The following is a 15,643-nucleotide window of genomic DNA, read 5'->3' as shown; positions in this document are numbered from 1 at the left end:
AAGTTTATTCCCCTGGCAGGGTGCGAACCCATGTTCTCCCTTGTACAATAATGTACACTCTACCACTGTACCACAGAGGCTTCATATATATGTGAGAGGGGGGTGTGAGTTGGGAACAGGGCAGTGAAATGGCGGGGGACAGTGCGACTTGGAGGCGATTTGTTTGTGGCCACCCCAAACGGGATTGCGTCTGGCATTTGATAGATAGATAGTTATATATATATATATATATATATATGTATACTTGTGTGTATATATGTATGTATGTATATAGATGGATAGATATAGATAAATAGATAGATAGATATACACACACAGTCAATTCTCTTAATACGCTAGGCTTTGGTTGGTAGAAGACCTCGCTCTCTAGAAATTTCGTGCTTTACAAACAGCATACCTTATGGGAAAAGTTCTAATTGGCGGGATGGCCACCTCAAAAGTCACCCCTTTGGCCCCCAGTCATCCATTTTGCCAGTGTGTTATGGGACATAAAACACATGTACACAGTAAGTGTAACCCACACAATAGTCCTGTACCTTAAAATCTGTGCAGGAAGAGATGGGGTTCCAAGGCAGTTATGGTGCCCCAGCCCCAGTGACCTCCACACCACCTGACCAACTGACCTTCATATATCCATCCATCCATCCATCTTCCAGTCCTACATTGCCCCATGAGGAGCCTAGGAGCCCGGGGCTAGGCAGTTGGTCCCGACATTTAAGATGAGGGTGACCAGCCTCACTCATCCCTGAGTGGCATTACATGAGCAATCAACCCCAACCACCATTTAATGGATGTAAACCTTCACTGGCTCAATCCGATTGGAGCGCAATAATTACCCACTGAACCACCAGGTGCCAAAATTTGGCTATATGGTTACTACCCAGCATAGTAAATGGTTTCCTGGTGTATAGGAAACCATTTGGCTTGTCACTCAGTGAAGAGTCACCCACAGGCAGAAGGAAGAGGAAAGAATGAAGGAAAGAAAGACAGAAGAGGGAATATAAAGTAACCCGTAGGTAGAAGGACAAGGAAAGAATGAAGGAAAGAAAGACAGAAGAGGATGGAAGGAAAGAAGGATGGAGGAGAGGAAATTGCTGACACCCGAGAGCAGCACTACATCGAGTGAGTGGATGGTGAGTGCCCCATCATCCATATATATATATATGCCCTGGAAAGAGGGAATTATAGAGGTATAAAGCTTTTAGATCAGATAATGAAGGTAATGGAGAGAGTTTTAGAAGGTATGATTAGAGAAAGAGTGAATATTGATGAGATGCAGTTTGGGTTTATGCCAGGTAGGGGGACCACTGATGCCATATTCATTGTTCGACAGCTTCAGGAAAAATATATTGGTAGGAGAAGGGATCTTTATTTTGTTTTTGTTGATTTGGAAAAGGCCTTTGACAGAGTCCCTAGAGAGGTGGTGAAGTGGGCAATGAGAAAGCTTGGCTTGGAGGAGTGGCTGGTTAGGGTGGTTATGGCCATGTATGTGGGTGCTCACACCCAGGTGAGAGTGAATGGAGATTTGAGTGATGAGTTTTCCATGAATGTTGGTGTGCATCAGGGGTCAGTCTTGAGTCCCATGTTGTTTATCATGGTACTTGAAGCCCTTTCACGTGACTTTAGAAACGGACTCCCGTGGGAGTTGTTGTATGCTGATGATTTGGTGTTGATTGCAGAGAATGAAAGGGAGGCGGAGGAAAGGTTTAGGAAGTGGAGAGATGGTATGGGGCAAAAGGGTTTAAGGGTAAATGCAGATAAAACAAAAGTGATGATATCTAGGGTTGGTGGCGGTACTGTCAAAGACGAGGGAGAGTGGCCATGTGCAGTTTGCCACAAGGGCGTGGGAAGTAATTCCATCTTGTGCGGTGTGTGTGATAAATGGGTACATAAGAGATGTAGTGGTATCAGAGGTAGACTGCGAGATAATGCTGATTTTATGTGTACGGCGTGCCAGGGTGAGCAGGTGGAGATCGTCAGACGTGAAAGAATTGAACTTGCTGGTGAATCTCTTGAGTGTGTGGAAGAGTTTTGTTATTTAGGAGACATGTTGTGTGCTGGAGGTGGGGCTGGAGCTAGCTCTGTGGCTAGGGTGAGAAGTGGTTGGAAGAAGTTCAGGGAGCTCTTGCCTCTCCTGACATTGAGGGGGCTTTCCCTACGTGCTAAGGGGTCTTTGTATGCAGCGTGTGTTAGGAGTGTAATGCTGTATGGCAGTGAGACCTGGGCAGTGAAGGAGGAAGACATTCGCCGGCTCAGACATACAGAAATGACAATGATTAGGTGGATGTGCAGTGCGTCCCTGCGTCCAAGGCCTGGAGGGGCTGGGTTTACAATGGAAGAGTTGAGAGGTAGGATGGGACTGGAGTGTATTGGTGTTGTGATGAGGAGAGGTAGATTGAGGTGGTTTGGACATGTGGAGAGGATGGGGGATGATAGTTGGGTGAGGAAGGTGAGAAGTGTTAATATTGGGGGTGGGGTTATGAGGGGTAGACCGAGAAAGACATGGGACGAGGTCATTAAGTGTGACCTTAGGGTTAAGGGACTGAACAGGGAGGCTGCAGTGGATCGTGCAGCATGGAGATTCGCCATTAGGTGACCAAGGCCGACACATGCAAGCATGTTGGAGCCTTTAAAAACGAAAACGATATATTACAGTATACACACACACACACACACACACACACACACACACACACATATTATGTGACGCATCGATAACTCGCGCTTCGCTACATTGAACACAGGAAATAGGGCAACAGTCTGACACCCCACCTCTCCATTCCAACACCTCGTCTCTCCCTAGGTTTGAAATGAGACCCTCCCGGTCTTCCCATCCTCCCCCCTCCCCCCATCTCTCTTCTCCCACCTCCTGTCCCTCCTTTCCCCCCCATCTCTCCTCCGTCCCCTACCACAGCCAGTACTGCCAGGCATGTTTCCCTCAATACCCCTGCCCTTCCCACCCATGTTTGTCTCTCTTTCCATCCCCCCACCCTCGCTTGTCTCTCTTGTGCGTGTGTGTATGTGTGTACAGTAGATTTTCCCACAGATGCAGGTAACAGGTCAGGGAAGACACAGTGTGTTGATAATGGGATACTAGATATTGTTTATAGATAGATAGATACCTTAATATAGTAACGCTTGTACCTCTCTTGATCTCAGGCTACCATACGCAGACCCATTGGTATGTGGTGTGGGGCTGCTTATATCAGTGCCCCTTATCCTGGGTGGTTTGATCCTCTCAGAGTGGGACACTGTTGGGGCATATGTCATTGTCTTCTTTGGGCAGATCTTCCTCAACCTCAATTGGGCTGTGGTGTCTGATATTGTGCTGGTAAGTCTGTTAATTTGTTTTGGATATTTTGTTGTAGTGCAGCGTTTGCTATAGAATTGAATAGTATGCCGCTAAGTCTCTTTGGTACTGGATATTGTGTTGTGGTGTTTGATTGTATGTTATGGTGTTGGATAATATACTGTACTATGTTGTTCGATAATTTGCTTTAGTACTGGGTAATTATTTTGAAACCTAGAATGCTAATGTGTAAGGATGCACTAGTAACTACCATATTCACCTTTTGCAGTACATCATCATCCCCACACGGCGGTCGTCAGCAGAGGCCTTCCAGATCCTCTTTTCTCATGCTTTTGGGGATGCTGGCAGCCCCTACCTCATTGGTGTGGTGAGTACTTAACCACTTAAGTTTATGGGCAGTCAAGTGATGCAGCTGCCAACATGAATCTTCCACATTCCCACTCTCAGGCTGATGGTACAGTACTTATATTTTTTTTGGTTACTTTCTGAGCTTAAAATTGATATATTTACTGTATTTGCCAGTCAGAAACATCAGTTCATACTAAGTTCATTCATAAATCCTACATTATAATACAAAAATATTGCTTGAATATCATCAGCCTAATAATGGGAGTGTAGTAGCTTCAGTTTTCCACATTTGTACAGTCAAACAAAAGTTAACGTACTGTTCCATTGTGTTTGCTTCACATTTAGGGCGTACCCATTAGGTTCCTCTTAACTGCATCATACGAGCAGAGAAACAAGCCAAATCTCTCACCTTCTGAATATTAGTCACCAGGGGAAATTGAAAAATAAAATATGAAAAATTAAAAATCTCTCCTTTCTGACTGTGCCAGGTAATGAACTGGAAGATTGGAAAATTATTAATAGATACTGTAATGGAGTGGTACTGTATTCCATTCTCTCTTCCCTGGCCTAAAATTGCCATCTCTCTGTCTTGAATGCCAAGTGATAACAATAAATTAAGATCAGAGACTTGTGGTAGGTGGGGGCACTCACCATCCACTCACTCGATGTAGTGCTGCTCTCGGGTGTCTGCCCTTTCCTCTCTTCCATCCTTCTTTCCTTCCATCCTCTTCTGTCTTTCTTTCCTTCATTCTTTCCTTGTCCTTCTGCCTACGAGTGACTTTACACTCCCTCTTCTGTCTTTCTTTTCTTCATTCTTTTCTTTTCCTTCTGCCTGTGGGTGACTCTACACTGAGTGACAAGCCAAATGGTTTCCTGTACACCAGGAAACCATTTACTACACTGGGTGGTAACCATATAGCCAAATTTTGGCACCTGGAGGTTTAGTGGGTAATTATTGCACTCCAGTCGGATTGAGCCGTTGAAGGTTTATATCCAAGGGGTGGTTGGGGTTGATTGCTCATGTAATGCCACTCAGTGATGAGTGAGGTTGGTCACTCTCATCTTAAATGTTGAGACCAACTGCTTAGCTCTGGGCTCCTACGCTCCTCATGGGGCAATGTAGGATTGGATGGTGGATGGATGGATAGAATATGATGCTAGTTTCTAAGTGCTGCAGAAAATATATGAAGCCACAGCACTGTCTTTTTCTGCCACTGACCTACATGTAATAAGCTGCAAAAAGATGAATATTTGGGCCTGGTTAAAGTGAATGAAATACAGTAAATGTTCAGCTCTGTCACTCTTCCTTATTTTATTTTTTGTTGTATTTAAGTTTCTGTCTTTCTTCAGCAGTTCTTCAGTATTTTTTTTAACTCCTTACTTGTGGGTACTTGAATGATGTGTGAATGAGTACCTGACCCATTTCATTGGGCATAAATAGAGCAGGTCGCCCCTCACTTTCAAACGGGTTACTTTCCGAGAAAATGCTCATAAGTCAATTTTTTCATGAGTTGAAAATGCATTTAATACACCTAACCAACCAAACATCATAGCTTAGCCAAGCCTACCAAGCTTTTTAAACGTGCGTAGAACACTAACATTAGCGTACAGTTGGGCAAAGTCATTAACACAAAGCCTGTTTTATAATAAAGTGTTGAATATCTCATGTAATTCCATGCAATTTATTGAATATTTTATTGAAAGTACAAACTTTTATATGCAAAAACTTGTAAGTCGACTTCGTAAGTGGGGGACGACCTGTACTTTAGGTGATGGTTCTCCCTATTTTGTACATTTTCTTTCCATGTTTTCTGGACTTTACCTTACCCCATCCTTAAGTGGGAAAAAGATGATGATGATGATGATGGCTATGGTGATGATGATAATTGCTTTCATATTATATTAATCACTGTTATCACACTGTAGGTTGCTGATGCCTTTAAGCCATACATCCATCCTCGCTCCGATGTCACCACCACACTATCCCCCTTCACCACCGCCCTGACCCCCAATGCATCTGCTCTGGGGTTAGACACATTTGGTGATGTAGCAGATGCTGTAGGGATCACAACTCCATCACCAGACCCTGATCAAGACTACATAGAATTTAAGGTGAGTTAACATGCCATTGCAGGTATGCAGGACATTGCAGCTGCTGATTATATTCTACTTTATATTGAGTGTTATTGATTGACAAAACCGTACTTGCATTACTGTTTATTGAACTGCATTTACACTTCCCCTTACTATGTTGAACTACATTTACACTATATATTGCACTATTTTGAATAGCATTTGTGCCACACTAATATGTTCTCAAATGCTGCATGTAGCAGACATGTACAAACATAACCAGCTGTGCTGTGCAGAGTTGGAGCTCCATTTTCTCCCCAGCCACTATTCGTGTACAGTATTTTATTTTTATTTGATCTGTTTTTTTCAGCCTGCCTATTATGTAGTACTTAACTGCTCTTAAAGTTACTTTCCCTCTGGCTTAAAACCATTTATTTGTAGCAATGTCATGTGCTGTTTTAGAAGATGAAATCATAATGAACTTTTTATCCTTACTAGATGTTTTATACTGTTTACTTGTTAAAGTGTTGTTTGTATTCTTTGGGTTTGTCTTACTCTATGTTAACCCTTTGAGCCTGGGTAAGCCATTCTCATGTTATTTTTTGCAGTCTCCTAATGATTGTATTCATCTTGGAATGTGAAAGCTTAGATATATCCTTAAGAAACCTCTACTCTATGAGACAAATATCCAAAGTTGAATGTAATAACTGGTACAGCAGAAATAAACTAAAAAGGATATCGCCTGAATTTAAATGAAATGGAGGGATGCTAAAGGGAGGGAGGAGAGATAACTTGAGTACCAGGAGGGAAAGGTGGTGAGTTGTGATGGGAAGATTATTGAGTAGCTTTTGTCAAAGCCACTAGGGTAAACTTGAACTATGTATGATGCAGTAAGTTAGTATGTTATTATTTAGCTTTCATACACTTCGTTACAGTCAAAACAGTATGCCATGTTCCTGTGTACCTTCATCAACATCATGGGGGCCATTTTCTTCTTCTGGAACTGTTGTTACATCTCCGCAGACAAGGAGAAGTGTGACCTTGCCATTGCAGGTAGGTGGATATAATAGGTAAATATTAGCCTTTAGATGAAATTTAGATTTCCCAGTTATGCGAAGGATTTGGGAGTGCCAGAGCTGGTTGGACACTATAGCTTGGTTGATAGATATTTTATAGATAATTGGATTGAGGAATATGTAAGTATATCATGAGATGAAAATATATATCTATATACAGTATCTATATTTATCTATAGATATATACATACAAAGAGAAGGAATGTTAGGCAGATGATGGGTAGATAGATAAACTGATGGACAGAGGTTGCAGAGTCAGTTTAATGAATGAATTAAAGGATGTTGAAGTAAGAAGGAATGTTGTAGGTGAAGTATGTGTGTTTAGACAAAAAGTTTGCGTGGATGAATGTGTGTGGCGGGTGTGAGAAAATCAGTAGGTGAGGCATTTGTTGTGATGTGGGTGGACGTTTGTGGCTGTAATCATTAGTGAATGGGTGTGGCAAATGTGAGGAAGTGAGTATATATCAGTAGTGGGTGAGGGTGTATGTGGATGTGTGTGTTATTGGGTATGTGAGAAAGTGATTATAGTTGAGAATGTAGATGGGGGGGTGAATGTGAATGTGTTTGGCAGGTGTGAGGACATGAGTCTAGGAGGGTCAGGTGGTGAATCAGATGATAGGTTGAGGAAAACTGAAGTAGGGAGATATTCAGAATGTTTCCAGAATCAGGATTGTATTGTTCCTAACTGTATATAGTTTTCTAAAATTTGCGCACTTTGAGGGACATTCCTTATTCTTGTGATGTCTGTAAGCAGAAAATACAGTATTGGTTGAAATTTTTCTTTAAAAAGGAGGAAATTGGCCTTCTGACATACTGTAAGAATTTATACAGTATGAAATGCAGAAGGTAAACATTGGTTTGAATTGTGACTACCAGTATATACACTACTTTAAAACATTTTAATGTATTCTCAAGCTAAATACTGGGTAAGGTGCCAGTGTGTGTGTATTGGAATAACCCTCAGTGTCTAAAGCATGATGCTTATGCTGTGTTTGATTTGCTTTGCTTTATTTTTGCTTTGCTTCTGCTGTGCATGTTGCTTGGCTTAATTTTTATTTTTTTATTTATTTATTTATTTTTTTTTTAAGAGAGAATGAATGGAGGAAGGAAATACAAAGAAAAAAAAAAAAAGCATGTGCCCAAAGGTATCCATTCATAAATTATTTATAACAGTGAATTAAATTAAACTGGATTAAATGTTTGTTGGAAGCAACTCCCAGGAAATGAATTCCAGAGAGTAGTAATTCTGGGGATAAATGAATTTTGATAAGCAGGGGTTCTGCATTACAAGGGAGAGAGTGCTAGTTCATGGGCACTCCCAGCTGACTGAGTATTTCTGGAGAAAATGTGAAGGGGAAGCACAATTGAAGCAAGTTTGTCAGAGCACTTACGGTAAAAATATTGAAAATAATGCTAAAGAAGCAATATCTGCATACTGATAATGGAGGAAGGTCCTGTGTAATGGTAGGATTATTTATTAACCTAATGGCTTTATGTTGAATTTTGTCCAACTCCCTCAATGCAACCGTTCCACATCCACTCCCTAGTGGCAAACAGTGTTCGATCTGAGAACACACATGACTTGTATATTGTGGCCAACTGTTCGTCAGTGAAGAATTCTCAAACTCTACAGAAGTCCCAGTTTTTTAGAAACATTCTTAGCAAAGGAACATAACTTATCCAGCTTAGGTTGGTGTTTAGTGTGACACCTAGGATATCAGTATTAGTGGCTATGGGAATATTGACATCATTCAAAATTATGTGGGAGTCTGAGGGATTCTTTCTGTTGGAGAAATTAATGTACAGTGGATTCTTGAATTTCGACAGTTTAGAATTTGACAAATCAAATTTTGATGCATTTTGGAGTGATCTGCCTACCTCACTTTTCGATGCAAAGTCGCATATTTTGATGCTGTCAGGGCCAGACTCCAACCAAAAAGGGGAAAGATAATATTTTTGATGTGAAGCAAAATGCTAGAAGTGAAGGAAAATTATAAGAAAAAGTATGAACCTAACCTAATATCGTATGTGACATGTGCTCTCAGGGCCAAACTCCAACCAAAACAAGCAAAGATAATATATTTGATGCGAACCAAAATGCTAGAAGTGAAGGAAAATTATAAGAAAAAGTATGAGCCTAACCTAATATCGTATGTGATGTGTCAAGAAGAGAATGAAAATCAACATCAATTATTCATATGTGAAGCATACGATGATATGGCTCCAAGACAAATTACCTTCAAGTCGGTTCTCCTCAGATAATTCCCCGTCAAAGCATGGACAATTTCCCGTCAGGACAATTCGGACCCTGGACAATTCCCCATCATTCTATAAATATACTGTACTTATTATTAATTATCGGTACTTTAATAACTCAAAGATATAACGAGTAATTAAAGGAAAAGAATCAGTAATAGAATCACTAAAACAAAATGAATTACAGGTGGTTGCAAATACAGTAGGCAGAATACTGAAATGAGGAGAAGTACAGTACTTAGGAATATAAGCAGCAACATAGAAATGAACAAGTGAGACTGAGAAAAAAAAAAGAAGAAGTCATGTTTAAGGACAAGAGCTCCTGGATGGGAGTAGGCACCAACAACAACAAGCCATGTGCAAGGTGATGTTCTGTTGTCGGTGGCCGTCTTGCAACTGTCCTGCTGGCAGCCAGCCCTCTACAGCCAAGTGCTGCACTTTCAGCCTGTACCTTCCGTGTGTGGACATGCATTTCACTGCAGTTTAGTTGTGTGTATTTTCTTTGTATTTTCGTCGCAACTTACCTGTTTCAAGATGGCAAGCAAGAATGGTTCTTCTGGTAGCAGTGGTAATGGACAAGAGCAGCCTGGCACCTCTAAATCTTTGCATCCAAAGGAGATGTGACAATACAGGAAAGGACAGAAATACTCCAAGTATACACTTGCTCACAGTATGGCAATACAATGCAGAACTACAGTTACTTAACCACAGTTATTGTTCATAAAGTTTACAGGGGGTGTGGGCAAAAAATCATGATTTTACGTAGTTAGGTTCGGAGGCCTCAGACCCAAACTAATTTTTCCCATAAGACACAACCTGGGGGGGGGGACACAACCTGGCCGCAATATGGGGTGGTGCTACTACTCTGCGGCCGGGTTGTGTTAGGAAGAATACTGCCACCGTATTCCCTGCGTGTCGTAAAAGGCGACTAAAAGGGGCGGGGTGAGGGGACTAGGGACCCCCTCCTCTGTTTTTTTAGTTCCTAAAAAGAGACAGGCCAGAGAAAGGGACGGGGGATGGAGTTATCCCCGTACCCTGAAGATTGGGTCTATGAATGTGCGTGGATGTAGTACAATTGAGGCTAAAAGGGAGGAGATTGGGAGAATGTTTGTGAGAAGAAAGTTGGATGTGTTAGCTTTGAGTGAAACGAAGATGAAAGGGAAGGGGGAATATATGTTTGGAAGTGTGAATGGAAGATTGTCAGGTGTTGATAGAGGAAGGGCAAGAGAAGGTGTGGCCTTGTTAGTGAGTCCGGAAGTGCAGCAGTGTGTGATTGAATGGAAGGAGGTGTCATCGAGACTGATGTGGGTGAAAGCGAAATTTGAACATGAGTTGTGGGTGTTTGTGAGTGCATATGGGCCTGGTAGTGAAAGGGATGAACAAGAGAGGGAGTCTTTCTGGAATGATGTTGATGAGTGTCTGCAGAGTTTTGGAGCGAATGTGAATGTGGTAATGATGGGAGATCTGAATGCTAGAGTGGGAAATGTAGCAGTTGAAGGCGTAGTTGGTATGCATGGTGTGCCTGGAAGAAATGAAAATGGGGAACGAATGATAGCGATGTGTGTTGAGCGAGAGATGGTGATTGGGAATACGCTGTTTGAGAAGAAAGATATTTATAAGTATACATGGGTGAGACAGGAGGGTGGAAGGGTTGTTGATAGAGCCTTGATGGACTATGTGGTTGTGTCTAGGAATGTAATAGGAAGATTGTTGGATGTGAGAGTTCTGAGAGGGGAGGGTGGAGGTATGTCTGACCACTACCTGGTGGAGGGAAAGTTAAGAGTAGGTAAGAGATGGGTGAGAGCTAGGAGGGTTAGGTGTGGCAGGGAGGTTTTGAAAGTGAGTGAGTTGGATAAAAGAGAGAAAAAGATAGAGTATCAGGAGAAATTGAAAGATGAGTGGAACGCAGTGAAAGATCGGGAAAATGGCAGTGTGGAGGAGGAATGGCAGTTGTTTAAGAGTGCTGTGGTGGAGCATGCAGAAGAGGTGTGTGGTGTGAGACGTGTGGGTGGTGGTGTAAGAAAAGGAAGTGAATGGTGGTGCGAGGAAGTAAGTATGGCTGTGGCTGAGAAGAGACGTGCATATGAAGTGTGGCTGCAGAGGAAGGATGAGATGTCATATGAAAGGTATAAGGAAAAGAGGAATAGAGCGAGAAGGGCTGTGCGTGATGCTAAAGTGGCAGCAGATGAGAGGTGGGGTAGGCGGCTGACAGAGAATTTTCAACAGAATAAGAAAATGTTTTGGAAGGAGGTGAAAAGGGTGCGAAAGGGAGAGTCTGGGAAGGAAGAACGAGTAAAAGCAGAGGATGGAAGGATGTTAATTGAGATGGATGCAGTAAGGAAGAGATGGGCAGAGTATTTTGAAAGATTGTTAAATGTAGAGGAGGAAAACGTGGCTGAGATTGTGGCAGATAGAAGGGTGCAAGGAATAAATGTGTTGGGAGAGTTGAATGATTCTTTGATCACGAAGGAGGAAGTGGAGAAGGCAGTAAAGGAGATGAAAACAGGGAAAGCTGCAGGTATGGATGGGTGTGCTGTGGAATGCCTGAAGGGTGGTGGAGTGACTATTGTTGACAGGTTAGTAAGATTATTGAATGTGTGCTTTGAGAAAGGTATGGTGCCAATTGACTGGGCAAGTGCTTGTGTGGTCCCATTGTATAAAGGCAAGGGTGATAAGTATGAATGTACTAGCTTTAGGGGTATAAGTCTGTTGAGTGTTGTAGGTAAAGTGTATGGTAGAGTGTTAATTATGAGAGTTAGAGAGGGTACAGAGGGAGTGATTAATGATGAGCAGTGTGGCTTTAGGAGAGGGAGGGGATGCGTTGATCAGGTGTTTGCTGTGAGACAAGTGTGTGAAAAGTATTTAGCGAAAGGCAAGGATGTGTTTTGGGCATTTATGGATTTAGAGAAAGCGTATGATAGAATTGATAGGGAGGCTTTGTGGACTGTTTTAAGATTGTATGGACTTGATGGTAGGTTACTAAAAGGGGTGAAAAGTTTTTATGTAAATAGTAGAGCGTGTGTAAGAGTGGGAAATGCTGTGAGTGATTGGTTTCCCGTGAGAGTGGGGCTGCGACAGGGATGTGTGATGTCGCCTTGGTTGTTTAATATTTACATGGATGGTGTTGTAAGGGAGGTGAATGCAAGAGTTTTAGGTGGTCTGAGTCTGGTAAATGTTGATGGAGGAGAGTGGAATCTGAAGCAACTGCTGTTTGCAGATGATACTGCATTGGTGACTGATTCAGAGGAGAAATTGAGACAGTTTGTAGAGGAGTTTGGAAGGGTGTGTGAAAGGAGGAAATTGAAAGTAAATGAGAATAAGAGTAAAGTGATGAAGTGTACGAGGTTGATAGATGGTAGGGGGATGAATATAGTTTTGAATGGTGAGTTGCTTGAGGAGGTAGATTGTTTTAAATATCTAGGGTCACATGTTGCTGTGGATGGAAGAATAGATGCAGAAGTGAAGTTTAGAATTAATGAAGTAGGAAAGGTGCTGGGAGGAATGAAAAAAGTGTTTAAATGTCGTTCGCTTAGAATGGATGTAAAGAGAAGGCTGTATGAGGGTGTTGTGGTACCGACTGCGTTATATGGGGCTGAAACATGGAATATGGGTGTAGCAGAGAGGAAAAGTTTGAATGTAATGGAGATGAGATGTCTGAGGAGTATGTGTGGAGTGACGCGTATGGATCGAGTGCGAAATGATGAAGTGCGAAGGAGAACTGGAGTTGTTCGGGAGATGGCTGGTAGAGTTGAGCAGAGGGTGTTGCAATGGTTTGGGCATATGGAGAGAATGGATAATGAGCGATTGGTGAAAAAGATAACTAGATCTGATGTGAGAGGTGTAAGACTGAGAGGAAGACCACGAATAGGATGGATGGACAGTGTGAAGAGAGCGCTGGATGCGAGAGGGATGTCTGTTGAGCAAGGAAGAGTGGCTGTGCGTGACAGAAATAAATGGAGAGAAATTGTGAATGAATAAGTGATGAAGCAGCCCTGAGGGGATATTCTCCCGCATTTGGTCTGATCAGCTAGTCAGGTCAGGTGCGGGTAAGGGGATGGGTCTGTTATGATGTGGCAGGGGTAAACCAGTTCTGCTGTCGGGCCCTGCTGTGGATGTCACTGCTTGCATTGCGCAGTTGACCCTTGTGCGGTGTGATGCGGTGAGGATCTGTCCGTTCTCCCCTTTGGGGCTAAGATGCGAATGAATGTGTTTGAATGGATGAGTAAATGGAGAGTGAGTCGTCCTGTCTCGGCTACCTCCCTTTCCTTGGGGGAAGCAGCCTAGGTATATAGATAGATAGATAGATAGAATTTCGTGGTGATTTTTAGGTACCCATGCCCATCGAAATTCGAGAATCCACTGTATTTAGTTTTCTGAGCATTAAATGAGACCAGATTTGTTTGTGCCCATTGATTAATTTTAGAAAGGTCCTGGTTCAGAGAAATTGCTATGTCTGTTTGGGAATATATAATATCAGAGTGTGTAAAGGAGGTACTAAACGTGAAAGAACTATAAAGTGTTGGGTCATCAGCACTCATTTATATGAGTGAGAAAGAGGGTTGGGGCCAAAATTGATCCTTGAGGTATGCCAGCATTTATGGAATGAAATTGGGAATAAATTCCATCTACCATGACCTGTATTTTTCTATTATGAAGGTAAGAAGAAATTAGAGGACCCAGTGATGGAAGGCCATAGTGTGACATCTTTGATAATGTGGCCCAGTCCCATACTCTGTCAAATGCTTTTGAAATATCAAGTGCTGTTGTTTGTGTTTCACAATGTTGGTCTGTTGTTTTGTTAATCTGATGGGTAAGAAGGCAAAGAATGTCTACAGTTGAACGTTCTTGTCTAAATCCATACTGCCGATCATTGATTAATTTATTGATTTCTAGGTGCTTGACTATGTGTTTGTTTATTATTGTCCCAAAAACTTTACCAAGAAGAAGTTATAGCGATTGGTCTGTAGTTTGATGAATCAGAAGTGGCCCCCTTTTAAGGAACAGGATGGATATTTGCTTCTCTCCAAGAGGCTGGAAAACTTGGGGTACAGATGCATAAGCAGACAAAATTTTGCCAATACAGGAGCCAACACTGGGGAGCAATTTTTAAGTACCATTGAAGGAATTTCATCTGGACCAGTAGCTTGATCTACTGAAAGATTCTGTAATACAGCTTGTATGTATCTGGTGTGAATCTTGAAAAGGGGTATTTGAGGGGAATCAAAATCAAGTACAGGAATAATGTGATTTTCTGTATTTAGGGTTGAACATGTTGAAAAAATATCGACAATAAGGTTGGCTTTTCCGCATGGGTCACTTACTAGATTTCCATTGGAGGACTGAAACGATGGAATGGAAGAGGTGGTAGTGTGATTAAATTTGAATGAATTAAGGGTAGGCCAGAATATTTTGTTATCATTTGGGTTGTTTAGTAGTTTGTAAGCATGTCTATGAAGGAAGTTTGATTTAGTAAGAATGATAATAGTTTTGGCATGGTTTCTGATATTTCTGTAAGGAGGTGCTCACCATCCACTCACTTTATGTAGTTCTGCTCTTGGGTACCTGCCCTTTCCTCTTCTCCATCGTTCTTTCCATCCATCCTCTCCTATCTTTCTTTCCTCTATTCTTTCCTTATTCTTCTACCTATGGGTGGCTTTACACTCCCTCTTCTGTCTTTCTTTCCTTCATTCTTTCCTCTTCCTTCTGCCTGTGGGTGACTTTACACAGAGTGACAAACCAAATGGTTTCCTGTATTCCAGGAAACCATTTACTACGCTGGATGGTAACCATATAACCAGATTATGGCGCCTGGTGCTTTAGTGGGCAATTATGGCGCTCCAATCGGATTGAACTGGTGAAGGTTTATATCCAAGGGATGGTTGGGGTTTATTGCTTTCCTATTTTGACAGTACAACACTGGCAGCTGATTTAAGTCTTTCCCTTTAAATGCACATGGTTTTTTAGCCCTGTATAGCAGCATAAGCTTGATCATATGACCAGCTGCATTCCCACAGAATAGCAGCGATACTCTGTCCTTGTGAACTTTAAATCCAGGTGCCTGTCTCTCCTCTCGAGATATGACGTTTTGCTTGGCATTTTTTTCCACCACAGCCCAGTCTCATCGGCACTGAAAACTTGTTCTGGCAGATATCCTTTGTCCTTCACATATTTTTCAAATTCTGCTGGATACACTTCTGCTGCCACATGATCAGCAGTGGCTGATTTGCCAGTAATCCTGAGATTATGGAGTGAGAATCTCTTCTTAAAGTTCTCAAACCAGCCTTTGCTAGCCATAAATGAGTGCTTCCCATCTCTCTCTCCATCACTGAAATGATTGTACAAATCCATGGCCTTTTCTATGATTGAATTTGTGTCAGCAGGAATATGTCGGCTGTTCAAATCTTCTATCCATATGTTCAGTGCCTTTTCCATTTTAATCAGAGCATTGAGGACATGTTGAGACACCTTTGCTGACATTGATGCACAGCTGGCAACTGCATGTCTTATTTCTTTTTCACTTTTCTTAATGTAATGCACTGTCAACTCGTTCACTCCATACTCACGACTACATACGGCTCAT

At 42.0% G+C, this 15,643-nt stretch overlaps 1 protein-coding gene across 1 annotated transcript in view; it reads left to right on the top strand.

The window, feature by feature from the left end:
- Positions 1–15,643, top strand: part of spin (lysolipid transporter protein spinster) — a 143,399-nt gene that overhangs the window by 118,738 nt on the left and 9,018 nt on the right. Inside the window, exons 7-10 of the mRNA XM_080278266.1 lie at positions 3,160–3,331; positions 3,579–3,677; positions 5,585–5,770; positions 6,667–6,784. Coding sequence (XP_080134392.1) covers positions 3,160–3,331; positions 3,579–3,677; positions 5,585–5,770; positions 6,667–6,784 — 575 coding nt within the window. The remainder of the gene's footprint in view (positions 1–3,159; positions 3,332–3,578; positions 3,678–5,584; positions 5,771–6,666; positions 6,785–15,643) is intronic.

This window comes from Coenobita brevimanus, chromosome 72 (genome assembly GCF_032717465.1).
Source record: "Coenobita brevimanus isolate Jiangsu-jjx chromosome 72, ASM3271746v2, whole genome shotgun sequence".
In the NCBI taxonomy this organism is placed as follows: Eukaryota; Metazoa; Arthropoda; class Malacostraca; order Decapoda; family Coenobitidae; genus Coenobita; species Coenobita brevimanus.
Note: the sequence above shows the minus strand (reverse complement) of the source record. Positions and strands in the feature narration are given on the sequence as shown.